Raw genomic sequence first — 17,066 nt, forward strand, 5'->3', positions numbered from 1 at the left:
AAAATATTTGCACAAACAAACGATATGAAATGTTGTTTATTACTATTTTTCTATATTTTATATACACATATACAGTCACAGGGAATGTTTCTAGAAGTTCTGCAGCCTGTGGAAGTCTTTGAAACATGGTGTCATGCACAGTGGTGTTTTACATTCTTCACACATAAAACGAGTGTCTCTGCGTTGTTGTGGGCGTTTTCTTGTATGTGCACAGACGTAACACCTCTTTTGAGCCTTCTTGAAAGCAGTAGCAGGCAGTTTTACCAGGAAGTGATCACCATGCTTCAAACGAGAAGGAAGTTGTTGAAAATTTGGTGGGCGGTCTATTGCAGGTGCTGTTCCTTGGTACTTGAATACTATTTGTCTGATGACAGACAATCAGAATTCGCCACATGGTGGTTTGTTTCTGGTCCTCATCTTATACATATTATAAGCATTCAGCATGGAAATGTCCAGAAGATGGAAAAAGAGTTTTATGTACCACTTTTAACTCTTGCGAACACAATCAGCAAACCCAATCTGCATGTCACATTTGTCCACTGAACGCATATTGAGGGTGTAGTCCATCACAGCTGCAGGTTTTAGAATGGGTTCATTGCTTTCTCTATGCTGCCTGCCAGTGTCTGCCATTTCATTAGGGTGAACTGATGACAACAGTGTGACATCTCGTTTGTCATGCCACTGAAATGCCATGATGTCATTGGCAGCAAACGCCTGCACCTCGCCTCTATGAGTGCCAGCGTCAAACCTGGGCATATGTTTCTGATTTGCACGCACTGTGCCACACACATCTGTCATGTTCACTCGCAAAAAATCACTGAGTGTGGGGCTTGTGTACCAGTTATCTGTATATAATATATGCCCCTTACCAAGATATGGTTCCATCATTGTTCTAACCACATCACCAGAGATGCCCAATAACTTCCTGGTATTTTGCAATGTATAACTTCCAGTGTACACAATAATAGCCAATACCAGACCACTGTAACAATTACAAAGCACAAACAACTTTATACCAAAGCGTTTTCTCTTGCTTGGTATGTACTGCTTGAAAGAGAGTCTTCCTTTGAACAGAATCAAAGACTCGTCAATTACAAGCTTCCTGAAGGGATAAAAATACATATTGAATTTCTCTTTCAGATACACAAATACATGCCTAATCTTATATAACCTGTCGTGTCTGTCAGGCCTGGTTTTGTCTGAGAAGTGAAGCATACGTAACATTAGCACAAATCGATTCACTGGCATTATATCACTGAAACCTGGGGTTGCAATCAGGCAGTCTGTTGACCAGTATGATTTCACACTGTGTTTATACACATGTGGCATAAGCATTATTGTGGCAAAGAAAAGATACATCTCAGCCACAGTTGTCTTCTTCCACTGGTGTAGACGTGATTTTGGTGAAAGTATTGTGTTTGCCATGGTGTACTCGTAGTATGTTTTGCTTTCCATGACAATACTTTCCATCAGGGGTTCGTCAAAGAATAACTTGAAACATTCCAGTTTACTGGCATTGTTCCCAAGTGTACAGGATGGCCGTATTCCACTTTGGCTGTCATCAAACTGGTGGGGATTTGGAACAAAATTGACAGCTTCCTGCCAATCCCAGGTGCGGTCTGCTGGTGGGTACTGGAAAATGACAGGTGATTGTGGTGGTTGTGGTTGTGGTTGTGGAGGTTGTGGTTGTGGAGGCTGGTGTGGTGGGTGGGTGGGGGATGGTGAGCTTTGTTGTAGATCAGCTGAGGCAGCGGCGTGGGTGGCAGCGTGGGTGGCAGCATGGTCCACTGCTGGTGCCTCACGGCCGGCACCACCACTGCCACCACCATGCACATTTTCCATCCCATTTGCAACACTATCATCATTTTCACTGTCTGTTCCTGTTGTACAGCCACGGGATGTACTCCGAGATGTACTCCTTTCCCTTGGAATAGCATATGGCACACTACCAGAGCGCATATATCGTCGTATATACTGACGCTTCACTGGGGAATATTCCACTTCACTATCACTACTGGAACTAGTTTGAAGAGCTTGTAGTTCATATTCACTATCACTATCATCACAAATGCTCACATCTGAGTCTGGAATTTGGGAAAATAGGAGTTTCCTCTTTGATTCTGGTACAACTGAACGTGAACAAGATGGCCCAGCACCAGAGGTGGAAGGCTGAGGGTTGTCTGGGTTTTTCTTTCTATTACCGATATTATGGTCATTAGTTCCGGTCAAAACCTCACCAAAACCTTGAAACTCATCTTCACTGGCACTTCCATCTGTATTAGAACTGTCACTGGGGAACAAAAGTGTCGCAATTCGCCAAGGAGTGAGGAACTTCTTACCGCGAGGCATGGTGGACATTGTTTACAAAGATGGTGTTCCCACAATGCACCACTGGGTCCCAAATTTTTTTCCTACTGCGCACACCCACCACACAGACCCATTCTATCACATCTAGGCCTACCAGCCTTTTCCCGCAAGATTTGACGGCGCTAGAATTTATGCTTACTAGTACATCAAAAACCCCTGCGCGTAAGCCGTACTAGTACGGCCGAAACCCTGAAAGGGTTAAATAGGATGCACACATTTTAATTGAATGACATTTGCATTTCACTGAGTTGATTTCATAAAAGAAATCAATATTAAAATTGGGTAAAAATAAAAACGTAGAGCTTAGAGTTTAAAAAATTGTGCGTCAAAATTCATCATGAATGTCATGTAAAAGAGCAAATTACGTCACAGAAGAAACAATTCTTAATTTCTGGAACACAAAAACAAGAAAAAACATGCAATTTCATTAATAAATAGCAGAGACAAAAGATTGAAATGTGAAAATATATCATTTGGCAAGAGGCCAGCTCTTATCTGGACACTCGCTCAGCAGTGAGGGCTGCAACCCTTCCTCCGCTTGCCACATGAACTGTCTCACCGATTCTATACGTTTATTTACAAAATATGTGTTTTTTGATACAAATATCCAGATTTTCATTGGATTTAATTAGGTTCATATACACTTTAGAAATCAAATATGCAAAAAGAACTAAATTAGCTGTAACCGACCTTACAAATGTCAGAGCGATGTGAAACTTGCATCAAAATGTAGCATCGCAATTCATTATTTTTAGAGCCATAAATCAGAAAATCTTAAATTGTGTTCCATACAGTGTTTCTACCTTAATGTGGCACCCTAAATAAGGCATTAAGTTTTAGGGCCTTGAGAATCCAGTAGGATTTTGTGAACATGTTAAATAGGAGTGAATGGAGACGAAAGGTTTTTAACCCTTTCAGGGTCGACAGGCCCTCTCAGAGACTTCTCAGGGTCGGTCAAATTTCAAAAAAAAAAAAATTATTTTTTCTTATGAAAAGATAGAGAATCTTTTCCCGATCATAATGACACCAAAAGTATGAAATTTGATGGAAAACTTATGGAATTATGCTCTCGCGAAGTTAGTGGTCTCAATGATGTTTACGCATTGGCGATTTTGCCCACTTTGAGCTCTATTTTCGGCCAATTCCAGTGTACTTGTTGACAAAAATCATAACTATTCCGCTAGAACTCCATTTTTTCTATCGAATGAGTACAAGAAACCACCCATTTACTGATTTCAACTATCCAATACAGTGGTCAGAATTTAGCAATTTTGCCAATTTCACACAAATTTCAAAAGATGCCAATTTCTGAGTAGGGTCCAGAATAAACAAGAAAGACATTCCTGGCACTAAAATAACATTTCCTCTGTTCATTAGTCACGTCCCCATGCCCCTCTTACATTCTTTTGCTTTCCACTTTGAATTTTTATTCTCACAAAAAAATAGAAGATTTACTGTTATACAGGCTACTGCATTGGTGTAGAAATGGTATAAATAATATCAGCGCACTTTTGAAAGAATATTAGACTCACCAGTTGACGTGTATTTGGACGCATAACATGATTTGTTTACTTTTGAAATTTGGTAAAAATCTAACATTTCTGCTACTTTGAGCTCAAATTCAAGGTACTTTTCTTTGTAAAACCAGTCAAAATCATCTCAATTTCTGTAATATGTCTTCCATTCTATAAAACGAGACCAGGAAAACTAGAATACAACAATAAATACCATACAGAAATACAGTGCAAAGTTGCTGTTTTAATCCAAAAACATGGTCAAAGTTTTTTTTCTCATTACGCACTGTGCACTGCAGGATTTTTTTATACCGCGCACACTGACCACATAGACCCATTCTTTCATATGTAGGCCTACCAGCTTTCACTAGATTTGAGGCGCTAGAATTTAGGCGTACTAGTACGTCAAAAACCCTGGTGCATAAGCTGTACTAGTACGGCCGAAACCCTGAAAGGGTTAATTTTTGTTCTGTTGAAATGTGAACATGGTAACATTTATGAAGGGATTCAGGTAAACCAGTTAGCTGGAATTAACCCTTTCAGGGTCCGTCCCGTAGATCTACGGCTTTACGGTGAGTGTCCAAACCGTAGATCTACGCCATGAGCTCAGCTCACTCTGATAAACTGTGAGTGGTACATTTGGGCCTAGATATGAGAGAATACATCTATGTGGTATGTGTGCACCACATAAAACATATCCTGCAGCACACTGTGTATAATGAGAGAAAAAAACTGAAATCATGATTTTTCGATTAAAACAGCGACTTTGCAGTGTTTTTTCGTATGTTTTTTATAATTGTATTTGCGATTTCTTGGTCTCATTTGATAGAATGGAAGACATATTACAGAAATAGAGATGATTTTGATTGGTTTTAGCACTGGAAATGGCTTGAAACTGAGCTCAAAGTAGCGGAAATGTTAAATTTTTGCCGATATTCAAGAGTAAACAAACGACCTCACACATCTAATACACGTCAGCTGGTGGGTCTAATATACATTCACAAATATGGTGATGATATTTATACAATTATTACAGTATTGCATAACAGTAAATCTTCTATTTTTTGGTGTGAATAAAAATTCATTATGTGAATAAAAAATCAAAATGGAATTTATTTGTAAAGCCTCAAAATGTAACTAATGAACAGAAAAAATGTTAGTTTAGTTCCAGGAATACCTACATTGTTTATTCTGGAGCCTATTTTGAAATTGGAATATTTTGAACTTTGTGTTAAATTGGCCAAATTAACAATTTCCGATCACTTTATTTTGTAGTTGAAACAGTTGACTTGGCGATTTCTTGTGCTCAATCGATAGAATAGAAGTAATACTAGTGAAATAGCTAAGAATTTGGTTGATTGGAATAATGTAATTGGCCTAAAATGGGAGTCAAAGTCGGCAAAATCGCCGATTCGTAAATATCGCTGACACATCAAAATTCGCGAGAGCATAATTTCGTCTATTTTCCACCAAATTTCATACTTTTTGTTTTATTACCTTCACAAAAAGATTCTCTACGATTTCATAAGAAAAAATAAAATTTTTTTTTTTTTGAAAATTCTTGGACACTGGTGCGTGACTTCAGATTTTGGCCTTGGACCCTGAAAGGGTTATTAAAGAGTCCTGGGTGTGGGAAGGGTAGTGCCTGCAGTTTGAAGAAGAGGTAGGGATGGTGCAGGTGGAGATAATCTGAATTATGATGTCAGCACACCATTTATGACAAGACATTAAATAAATGATGGTGATTTTTTTTTTTTTGGGGTGGGGAGGAGATTGCCCTTGTGGTAAAAAAAAAATTATACAGTATATGTTAGCCAGATTTGAGTCCTGGAAATGGGAAGTACGATGCCTGCACTTCAAAGTGGGTTTGGGATATTGGCAGTGTGGAGGGACATCTAAACTGTTGTATCTGAGTGCCTCAGCAAAGACATTGATTATGTATGAGTGATGGTGAAAGTGTTGAATGGTGATGAAAGTTTATTTTCTTTCTTTTTGAGTCATCCTGCCTCGGTAGGAAACGGCTGGCTTGTTAAAAAAAAAAAAAAGTTAATCCATTTTTTGGTAATGTGTTTGCCTCTGTAATTTTATGTGTTTTAAATTTTCAGGAACTGGTCCTAGAGTAGTGACAGTGAACACCATAAATGCACCAAAGGCTTCTGTCAGTGGAGTCCGAGCTCCAGCTCCAGCAACAGTAGTATCCGTTGGTTCAAAAACAATACAAACAGTAAGAGTAACACCTCAGGGTCCTGCCGGACTTCGACCAGTGCTGAGTGGTACAAAATCTAATGTAATTGTTGTACATAAAGGAGCCCCATCTCCTGGAACGAGACCCATGAATATTCAGGGAATCAGGGTGAGGTGCAAGTGTAATTGTATTCACAGTTTTGTCATCTAATTATTATATTTCCAGTTTCAGTTGCAAAATTTAGTACTGTATTACCCTCATTGTAATCTTTCCCTCCCATTCTCCAGTTGCTGTATAACCTATGTGGGCTTAATGCTTTCCCATGAATACAGTGATAATGCTGATACTGTATGGAATAAAAAATCATATAAATATTTAAAGGCTAGGGAATAAATAAAGCAAAAAATTTGTTCTTCAGGATGTACCCACAAAAATCACCATAGGAAAAAACCTTAGTGGAAGTTCCAGCTCAACTGTACTTCAGAAGCCTTTGCCTTTGTCTCGGGGGACCATTGGAGCCCCGAATGTCGTTCCTGTGAGCACACCTACATCTCAGGGCAATGTCATTGTGGTGGATTTGAGCCCTGAGAACAACAGTGTGAGCAACAACAATGCTCTGGCTGACATTCTGCAGGCCACAGGTATTCTGAGTGCTGGCGGACCAAGTAGTGTTGATAGTGGAAACATCCCTGCTGGTGGTGGTGGTGATGAAGTAGGCAGCAATGAGGGGGCAACCCCAAGAATCCCTCCTAGTTCGGTGCCATCTCTGTCTCGGACAGAATCCACTTCCACGAGTGTGGCACCAACCTCTCAATCTTCCATCACTACACACAGCCAGTCAATCAGTCAGTATCTTTTCCTTACATTGAAATGCCTAGAAGCATAACAGTGTATGACCCATAGCATTGAATTCCCAAGAAGAGTATGAGAAGTTCAGTCTGGCATATTCAGTCACATTATTATTTGCATATGTACTTAATATCTGCAAATTAGAGGTTCCCACTACCAATGTACTCCTTGGAAATATTATGCTACCAAATTCTTCTGCTATTATTTTAAATTCATTTATTTTATCAGCTGAGCAGTTCAGTACCTGGTGTACATCACAGATATCGGAGTATCTTTGTGGTATAATTTATGAAGTTTTTCCTTTCTCTGTATGTAGTTATCAGTCTTTATTTGAAAATGCCAATCAATAATTTTGACAAAACCTGTACTTATTTATTAAGAGGGCAAATTTAAGTACGTAAATACAGACTGATGCATACAGCATATCTTGTTACTTTGCATCTACTACTGGTTTGGGGCTCTTGATCCCAGGAATTGAAGCTACCCTTGACCCTTGGATTACACTTAATTAACCTCCACTTTCCTAGGCACTGTATGACCCCAATGGGTTTATTATTTTCTGTTGAATATTATTTGTCCTTACTTGAAATGTTTCTGCTGCATTTGAGAAGACTGATCTCAACCTTCGAAAATCGTACGCTGGAAGTAATCCAGCTTTTTGCTACATTACTTATCCATGAAGTGCCTCTAATGCTAGTATCATTGCTATTCTCCCCCTCATAGCCATAACTTTGTATCATTCTTAATACTTTTTTTTTTTTTTAAATTGCCATTATTTATTTGTAGTTGCAGGAGCAAACCTAAGCTCACGGTGTTCTGTCTTCAGGTTTAGTTGACTGTAATGTCTTTTCAAGTTTCCAGTGGTTGTAGTTTTTGCTACCTCCATTTGCAAAGAATTTTTTTGTTCTGCCACTAGAGCGAGGGGTGATGTGCTTGAAGTATTGTATATAAGTGGAAGACGAATATAAATGGAGGTGTAATTGGGGTTCTGAGGCTGTCCAACCAAGAAAGAACTCAAAGTAATGGATTCAAACTGGATAGGGATGTGGGAAAATGCTGGTTCACTGATAGTGATTAATGAATGGAACAGTCTCCCAAGGTTGGGTCAGTGAAGCTAAAACATTAGGTAGCTTCAAAAATTGGCCTGACAGATACATGAGGAAGAGGAATTGAATTTGAATGGATGTGCTGAGTGTGAGTTAGTAGGGTTATGTAAGCTGAGTAGTTTTAAGTAACTCTGAGTAGTTTTAAGATTAAGTTGGTGAGATAGGTGCAGTTCGAGAAGGATCTGCCAGATAAGGGTTAGTAGGCCTGCCCCAGTGTTCCTCCATTCTTATGTTCTTATCTCAACAGCTGCTTCTTGAATTATGATTTTCATACCATCACACCTAATCTCTTCACTCCTTATTTTATTGCAAAATATTTAAAATCCCACACTGATCTTAAACATAACATTTCCATTATGCCTTCAGCCCCCTGTTTGCTGCAGTATTCAAAAATACCTTCCCTGCCTACCACAACAGGTATTATGCACAGATAACCTGCACATAGGAGAAAGAAACTTATGATGACGTTTTGGTCTGACTTGGACCATTAACTAATCACATTACTAGTTAAGGGCCAAGTTGGACCGAAACATTGTCATGAGTTTTTCTCCTAGGTGCGGGTTATTTGTGTATTTCTCCAGTCACGGTATTGTGCCTTTTTATTCTTTACAACAGGTATTTTTAGTTAAAGGAATCTGAAACATGATTAATAGAAGGTGTCATAATAAATAATTAGTTGACTTATGGTAAATATTAGTTATTGCCAAAGTGCACAGAGCTGTTAATTCCTCAGTGAGCATAATACTACCATGTAAGCTCATGTTGTTTGCTGGTTTACCATTTTGAATGTTGGTTAATTAGTTGCATGAATTGAATTGCATTCGGTTGAGAGCTATAGAACAGTGCCTCCCAGCATACATGAGGGGGATTACCAATAGACCTCTGCCTCTCTTCAAGAAGGCGCTGGATAGGCACCTAAAGTCAGTACCTGACCAGCCAGGCTGTGGGTCATACATCAGTTTACATGTGGCCAGCAGTAACAGCTGGTTGATCAAACCCTGATCCTCCATGAGACCTGGTCTCAGACTGGGCCATGGGGGCATTGACCCCAGAAACTCTCTCTCCAGGTATCCTCCAGGTATTTCTTGTTCAGATAACTCAAGCAACTTCTGATGAATTTGAGGTTTCTTGTGTGTTCAGATAACACAGCTGTTGCTCAGGAACCTTTAGAGATCTTATCTTGCCATAAAATGTACCACTAAATTGATATGTCTAATGTTTGACCTGTTCTGATGAGATTTTCCAATGTCTCCTACACACATGAAATCTGTAACAAAAATTTGGATTTGTAACTGAAATATTGAAATTCAAAAAGTGGTCACCTCATGAACTATGGTACATTTTCTAAGAAGTTTGACATGCAAAAATTTTGGACTGAGACCTTACCAATATAAATGTTCTTTTTCTGTTGGGAACTGCCTTTTCATTCTTGGGAAATGAAGGAATTGGTAATTAGAAATTTAAAAAAATTGTATCTCTTCTTTTTTTTCCTGGTCAAAAAAATTGATTTTATATTGATCAGTCTTTTGAAAGAAAATATTTCTGCACATATACGGCCCTCTAGATTTATTTTGTTTTCAAATTAATTTATGTAACCTCTCCACTGTTGGATTTCTAGGCATTTTAATAAAGTTGAAAGATTACTTTATAATAGAACCATCCAGCTTCTTGCTACTAATCCCACTAACTTGGATTCCTTTTTTCATTATTAACAAAGTACAGGGTAAGTATTGTGCCAGCCTTTGTCTAATTATCCATTTATAAAGTAAAAATGCTTTTTACAATTTTTTTTAAATAATATTTATTAGTCTAGTCCAAGAGAGTATGTAGCAATTATTGTTTCTTTATGAGGGAAAACCCCCACCTTATGTGGGTCTTGATCACGTGGTGTTCAGCTCCGTGGCGGCTGTTAATTTATTTGAATTTAGCCTTTCACACATGCATTGAACGTTCCTCCATCATCATTACTATTGCACGTGTAATGTAAGTTAATAGGTGCTTTTAAGATACTATATAGAGTTGATTTTTATCCTTGCTGATCACAAAATTTGCTTAGAAATTTACGAGAGAGTAATTGGTTGAATCATCATCTTAGTATTATTTTGTTCATCAATCATTGCTGAAAAAAGGTTCCAAATTTTATGTGAGCAATAACCATGTAATCCATTTTTCTTTGGGAGTGATAGCATCTATATTTGGTGTTGTGTGTGAATTTTCTGACTACAGCCTCTCCTCACTTAACAACGGAGTTCTGCTCCTAAGACCATGTCGGTAAACGAATTCATCACTAAACAGGGAGCATACTATAATGGTAGTGGGTTTGTGTCATCCATCTGATATTGTTTTAGTGTCACCTTTTCACCATTTATAACATTTTTAGTATGTTTTTAAATGTTTATGCAGTAGTGTTATATATATTGTGATAAACAAAATAGCGGAAATCAGCTGTAATGTACATTATTTAGGTATGCATACCAGTCAGAGAGCCCACTGTAAGTCCAAGTCGTTGGTAAAACGAGTAGGTCGCTAAGTGAGGATAGGCTGTACTTATAATTTCACAACTTGAAATTTATGTATATTTTTTTAGCACCCTAGCTGTGTCCCACCGAAGTAGGGTGACCCAATGAAGGAAAAATATTGACCATCACTTATTCAATAGCTGTGTTTCCAGAGGTGTGCAACTATCACAGTTCACAGTTCAAATGACCCTCTGAAGTGCAATGTTCCCACTCCTTCCGGCCTCCTGGACTCCAGTATGGCTGACCATTTTTTCCTGAATTCCTTCATGAATGTTTGGATTCAAGGAAATTGGTTAGCTGTACTTCAGTCTGGCTAAAAGTTAGACATGATATACAAAATAATTTTGAGAAATATACAAAATAACCCGCACATAGGAGAAAGAAACTTATGATGTTCTGTTTTGACTTGGACCATTAACTAGTGTGTGACTAGTTAATAGTTCAAGTCACACCGAAATGTCATCATAAGTTTCTTTCTTCTATGTGCTGCTTATTTTGTGCATTGTTTTAGTCAAGGTATTGTGCCTTTTCTTTTGTAATTTGAGAAAATTGAAATAGCTTCACAAATAATGCCAATAACGGCAACAGAGGGTTTAAAAGTCATTTACGTATATCAGGAGGGGTAGTTGCAGTTTTTCATTTTTATTCAGTGTTAGAAATCTACACACAGTTCGAAAGATTGTTTTCTCTGCTTGATGTTACTTGCTACTAGCTTATGGCTGTGCTTCGTATTAATCAGTAATTTATGACTGTGCTTGCTGTTGCTAGTTCATGGCTGTGCTTTGTGTTAATCACTAGTTTATTGCTGTGTTTACTCGCTAGATCATGAAGCTTCAATATGCTAGTTAGAACTAGAGTACTGTATAGGGAAATAAGGATAATTACTCTGGCAATCTGATATGCTGTTCAGAGTGACAATATAATACTGTATATGATGATGGGTGAAATCAGGCTGCTTGATCATCTCACCTTACTAAGTTACTCATCTGAGCAAGTTAATCACCCGAGCAGGTTACTCTTCCGAGTTAGTCATTCATCTGAATGAGTTACTCATGAAATTGTGACATCATGATAGCAAACAATCCATGGAATGGGTGGTTTGTTTGCTATCCTGTTTGAGTTACTCACTTGAGTAACTATCAGGGTTTGAGTTACTCACCTGAGTAACTATCCGGGTTTGAGTTACTCACCTGAATAACTTTAATGCTTGAGTTACTTGTTCCCCAAGATATTTAATAAGTTACTAATAATTATTCTTAATTTTTTTTGTATTATAGTGTGTTACAATGTAGTAACAAATACAAAATTTGATTGCAAGCCATATAATACCTTGCAGAGATTTGTATTCATTTCTGTCAAGAAATAAATACACACCATATCTTTATTAACCCTGTGAATTTTGTTTAGTAGAAACAACTCTTACAGCCCAATCCAAATATATATCTAAGCCAAATATACACCCAATCCAAATATACACCCAATCCCAATACAGTAGGACCCCTGTATCCGGCAGGTCTGGTTACCATGGTTTCAATTATCTGCGGATTACCGTGTCCCAAAAATAACCCTCAATTTTGCTTAATAATGGCCCAAGAGTGCAAAAGTAGTGATGCTGACGGTTCTTCAAAGCCTAAGAGAAGCTGTAAAGTGCTTCCCATCAGTGAAAAAGTACTAATTCTTGACTTATTGTTCGTAATATATCAATTAAACTTTATCATAGGTATTTATATAAACAAAAAAATGACTTACATATAGGGTTCGCTACTATCCCTGGTTTTGGGTATCCCTGGTAGGTCTTGGAACGTACCCCACATGGATACGGGGGGACTACTGTATACATGGCTGAGAAATAAAATGCCGTACAGTATAGTAGAGGGCTGGTAGAGAAAGGTAATAGATATTCTGGGAGAAACTAAGTGTTTTTCTGGATCCCTTTCATTCTCTTCTCTGAGATTCTGGGTCTCGTATAGACCCTTGTGGGTTTAGAGCTTAGTTCTGGTTGTATTATTATCATTATAGGCCCACATTAGCACTAGAGTTGGAACACTTCCTGTGGTACAGTAATACGAATGTTAACACTTCCAAGGAAAAGAATGGATTTCATGGGCTAATATTCAAATTTGTATTTTTATGTAGAGTATTCCAGTTTTTAAAAATTATAATAATGCCATCATCTTTCTATGGAGTTTTCAGTGATGTTAAGTATATACAGTGGACCCCCGCTTTACGATCAGCTCCCAATGCGACCAATTATGTAAGTGTATTTATGTAAGTGCGTTTGTACGTGTATGTCTGGGGGTCTGAAATGGACTAATCTAATTCACAATATTCCTTATGGGAACAAATTTATTCAGTAATGGCACCTGAACATACTTCTGGAATGAAATAATATTGTAAACTGGGGGTCCACTGTATATACATATTGCTCTGAAACAGTTTAACTATTTTGAGAGTTCATGTACAGAGACTCCCCTACATACGAACATTCATGTTGCGAACTTTCAATAATACCAACACCATCTGTTTTATTAAATTTATATTTGCAAACTTTATTATAAACATTATAAACTTTATTTCATTTATAACACATGTTTTGTTTACTAGTGTACAGCATGTATTTTTCCTGTGTTCACGTATACTGTATATGTACATATGTTGGACTCAAACAAATGGACTTACGAACCACCGCTCGGAACCGAACCTCTTCGTAAGTAGGGGAAACTGTATTTGATTTGTATTTTTGAAGTAGAATGCTTATTCTTAAATTCTGCAGATTATTAAAGCCCTTTAACAATTTACAGTATTACAATACTACAGTGATTATAGTACTACAGTGAAATATTGTAGAATTACATGTGAAAATGATGTTAAAATGAGTGTACCATGCAAGGTTTCCGTGAAATTACTGTATGTTAGAGAAATGGTTTTGAAGTGAAATATATTGGTAAAATAGGGCAATGTAGTAGATGTTGCCAGTGTATGGAATAGGTAGTAGGTTACTACAACAGTAAAACCCTTTTCACAGAGAGTAAAACTCAGGTTAAGGTATTGTATGTAGGTGAGAGGAGGACTATTTTGCAGTAAAAGTAGGTCTTGGACACCAGGCAGGGAAGTGTGATGTCACCATGGTTGTTCAGTATGTTTATAGATAAGATTGTACAACATGTGAATTCTAGGGTGTTGGAGAGGTTTGAGATTGAAGGATGATGGACCTTATGCTAATTAGAAATTGTCACAGCTCTCTGTGAACCAGTTTTATTGGGAGAGTCTGAAGGAGGCAGAATTTAGTATCGTACCAGAATGTATTGATACCAACACGTTATATGGGTAGAAGGCATGGTTTTTAACATTACAGTGAGGAGGAGACTGAATGCAGTAGAGCTATCATGTGTAAGAAGAATTGTGGTGTGAATGTTATATGGAGTATTAGCACAGAAATTTGAAAACTGTGTGACAGTTTGGGTTGTTGAGGTTTGGCCATATAGAAAATATAAAGCAAAATAGGATGGTAAAGAGTGTGTAAAAACCCAAGATGGAGGGAAAGAGGTGTAGGGGTCATTCCTGAAGTGTTGGAGGAACCGAGGTGAAGGCTATTCTAAGTAGTCGAGGCTTGAGCTTCCAGCAAGAGTGTGAGAGAGAATTGTGTGTACATGTGTGTGTGTGTACATGTACACTCGCCTACTTGTACTCACCAAGTTGTGGTTGAAGGAGTTAATTCACAGCTCTTGGCCTTGCCTCTTCACTGGTCCCTACTAGGTCACTCTTCCTGCTCCATGAGCATCATACCTCTTCTTAAAGCTGTGTATGGATCCTGCCTCCATTACATCATTTCCCAGACCATTCCACTTCCTGACAACTCTGTGACTGAAGAAATACTTCCTAACATTCCCTTTATATAAAGGGAAGGGGACAAAAGAGATTGTAAAAATTATAGAGGAATAAGTTTACTGAGTATACCAGGAAAAGTGTACAGTAGGGTTATTATTGAAAGAATTAGAGGTAAGACAGAATGTAGAATTGTGGATGAGCAAGGAGGTTTCAGAGTGGGTAGGGGATGTGTAGATCAAGTGTTTTCATTGAAGCATATATGTGAACAGTATTTAGATAAATGTAGGGAAGTTTTTATTGCATTTATGGATTTAGAAAAGGCATATGATAGAGTGGATAGGGGAGCAATGTGGCAGATGTTGCAAGTTTATGGAATAGGAGGAAAGTTACTAAATGCTGTAAAGAGTTTTTATGAGGATAGTGAGGCTCAGGTTAGGGTGTGTAGAAGAGAGGGAGACTACTTCCCGGTAAAAGTAGGTCTTAGACAGGGATGTGTAATGTCACCATGGTTGTTTAATATATATATAGATGGGGTTGTAAAAGAAGTAAATGCTAGGGTGTTCGGGAGAGGGGTGGGATTAAATTATGAGGAATTAAATGCAAAATGGGAAGTGACACAGTTACTTTTTGCTGATGATACTGTGCTTATGGGAGATTCTAAAAAAAATTGTGAAGGTTAGTGGACGAATTTGGGAGTGTGTGTGAAGGTAGAAAGTTGAAAGTGAACATAGAAAAGAGTAAGGTGATGAGGGTGTCAAATGATTTAGATAAAGAAAAATTGGATATCAAATTGGGGAGGAGGAGTATGGAAGAAGTGAATGTTTTCAGATATTTGGGAGTTGACGTGTCGGCGGATGGATTTTTGAAGGATGAGATGAATCATAGAATTGATGAAGGAAAAAAGGTGAGTGGTGCATTGAGGTATATGTGGAGGCAAAAAATGTTATCTATGGAGGCAAAGAAGGGAATGTATGAAAGTGTAGTAGTACCAACACTCTTATATATGTGTGAAGCTTGGGTTGTAAATGCTGCAGCGAGGAGGCGGTTGGAGGCAGTGGAGATGCCCTATCTAAGGGCAATGTGTAATGTAAATATTATGTAGAAAATTCGGAGTGTGGAAATTAGGAGAAGGTGTGGAGTTAATAAAAGTATTAGTCAGAGGGCTGAAGAGGGTTTGTTGAGGTGGTTTGGTCATTTAGAGAGAATGGATCAAAGTAGAATGACATGGAGGGTGTATAAATCTGTCGGGAAAGGAAGGCAGGGTAGGGGTCGTCCTTGAAAAGGTTGGAGGGAGGAGGTAAAGGAGGTGTTGTGAACGAGGGGTTTGGACTTCCAGCAATCGTGCGTGAGCATGTTAGATAGAAGTGAATGGAGGCGAATGGTATTTGGGACCTGACGATCTGTTGGAGTGTGAGCAGGGTAATATGTAGTGAAGGGATTCAGGGAAACCGGTTATTTTATATAACCAGACTTGAGTCCTGGAAATGGGAAGTACAATGCCTGCACTCTAAAGGAGGGGTTTGGGATATTGGCAGTTTGGAGGGATGTATTGTGTATTTTTATATGTATATACTTCTAAATTGTTGTATTCTGGGCACCTCTGCAAAAACAGTGATTATGTGTGAGTGAGGTGAAAGTGTTGAATGATAATGAACGTATTTTCTTTTTGGGTATTTTCTTTCTTTTTGGGTCACCCTGCCTCGGTGGGAGACGGCTGACTTGTTGAAAAAAAAAAAAATCCCTGTGATTCATCTGAGTCTTCAACTTCCAACTGTGACCCCTTGTTGCTGTGTCCCATCTCTGGAACATTGTGTCTCTGTCCATCTTGTCAATTCCTCTCAGTATTTAATGTTTTTATCATATTCCCCATCTCTCTCCTGTCCTCCAGTGTCGTCAGGTCGATTTCCCTTAACCTCTCTTCGTAGGACATGCCCCTTAGCTCCGGGATTAATCTTGTTGCAAGCCTTTGCACATTCTCTAGTTTCCTTACATGCTTTGCTAGGTGTGGGTTCCAAACTGGTGCTGCATACTCCATTATAGGCCTAATGTACAAGGTGTATAGGGCCCTGAACAATTCCTTATTAAGATGTCGGAATGCTGTTCTTAGGTTTGCTAGGTGCCCGTATGCTGCAGCAGTTATTTGGTTGATGTGCACATCAGGAGATGTGCCCGGTATTGTGCTAACTCCAAGATCCTTTTCCTTGAGTGAGGTTTGTAGTCTCTGGCCCCCTAGACCGTATTCCATCTGAAGTCTTCTTTGCCCTTCCCCAGTCTTCATGACTTTGCACTTGGTGGGGTTAAACTCCAGGAACCAGTTGCTGGACCAGGCCTGCAGCCTGTCCAGACCCCTTTGTAGTTCTGTCTGGTCCTTGTCCAATTGAATTCTTCTCATCAATTTCACATCATCTGCAAACAGGGACACTTCTGAGTCTGTTCCTTCTATCATGTCGTTCACAAATACCAGAAACAGCACTGGTCCTAGGACTGACCCCTGTGGATCCTTGCTTGTCTCAGGTGTCCACTCTGACACCTTGCCATGTACCATGATTCGCTGTTATCTTCCTGACAGGTATTCATTCCCTGATGTAATACAGTGCCTTCCCTGTTATCCTTGCCTGGTCCTCCAGCTTTTGCACTAATCTCTTGTATGGAACTGTGTCAGATGCCTTCTTACTATCCAAGAAAATGCAGTCTACCC

The 17,066-nt window shown here is 38.7% G+C and overlaps 1 protein-coding gene across 3 annotated transcripts in view; it reads left to right on the forward strand.

Annotated features, from left to right (window-relative positions):
• Nucleotides 1-17,066, forward strand: part of LOC128694492 (BRCA2-interacting transcriptional repressor EMSY) — a 97,307-nt gene that overhangs the window by 52,010 nt on the left and 28,231 nt on the right. For 2 of the 3 annotated variants that reach the window (XR_011393671.1, XM_070097912.1), the window contains exons 14-15: nucleotides 5,987-6,234; nucleotides 6,485-6,911. Coding sequence is in view for 2 of the 3 variants with exons in the window: in XM_070097912.1 (XP_069954013.1) it covers nucleotides 5,987-6,234; nucleotides 6,485-6,911 (675 nt within the window). In the remaining variant the exon portion in view is untranslated. The remainder of the gene's footprint in view (nucleotides 1-5,986; nucleotides 6,235-6,484; nucleotides 6,912-17,066) is intronic. The other variant, XM_070097913.1, reaches the window with a different exon arrangement.

The sequence above is a fragment of the Cherax quadricarinatus genome, chromosome 60, assembly GCF_038502225.1.
Source record: "Cherax quadricarinatus isolate ZL_2023a chromosome 60, ASM3850222v1, whole genome shotgun sequence".
NCBI classification, from domain to species: Eukaryota; Metazoa; Arthropoda; class Malacostraca; order Decapoda; family Parastacidae; genus Cherax; species Cherax quadricarinatus.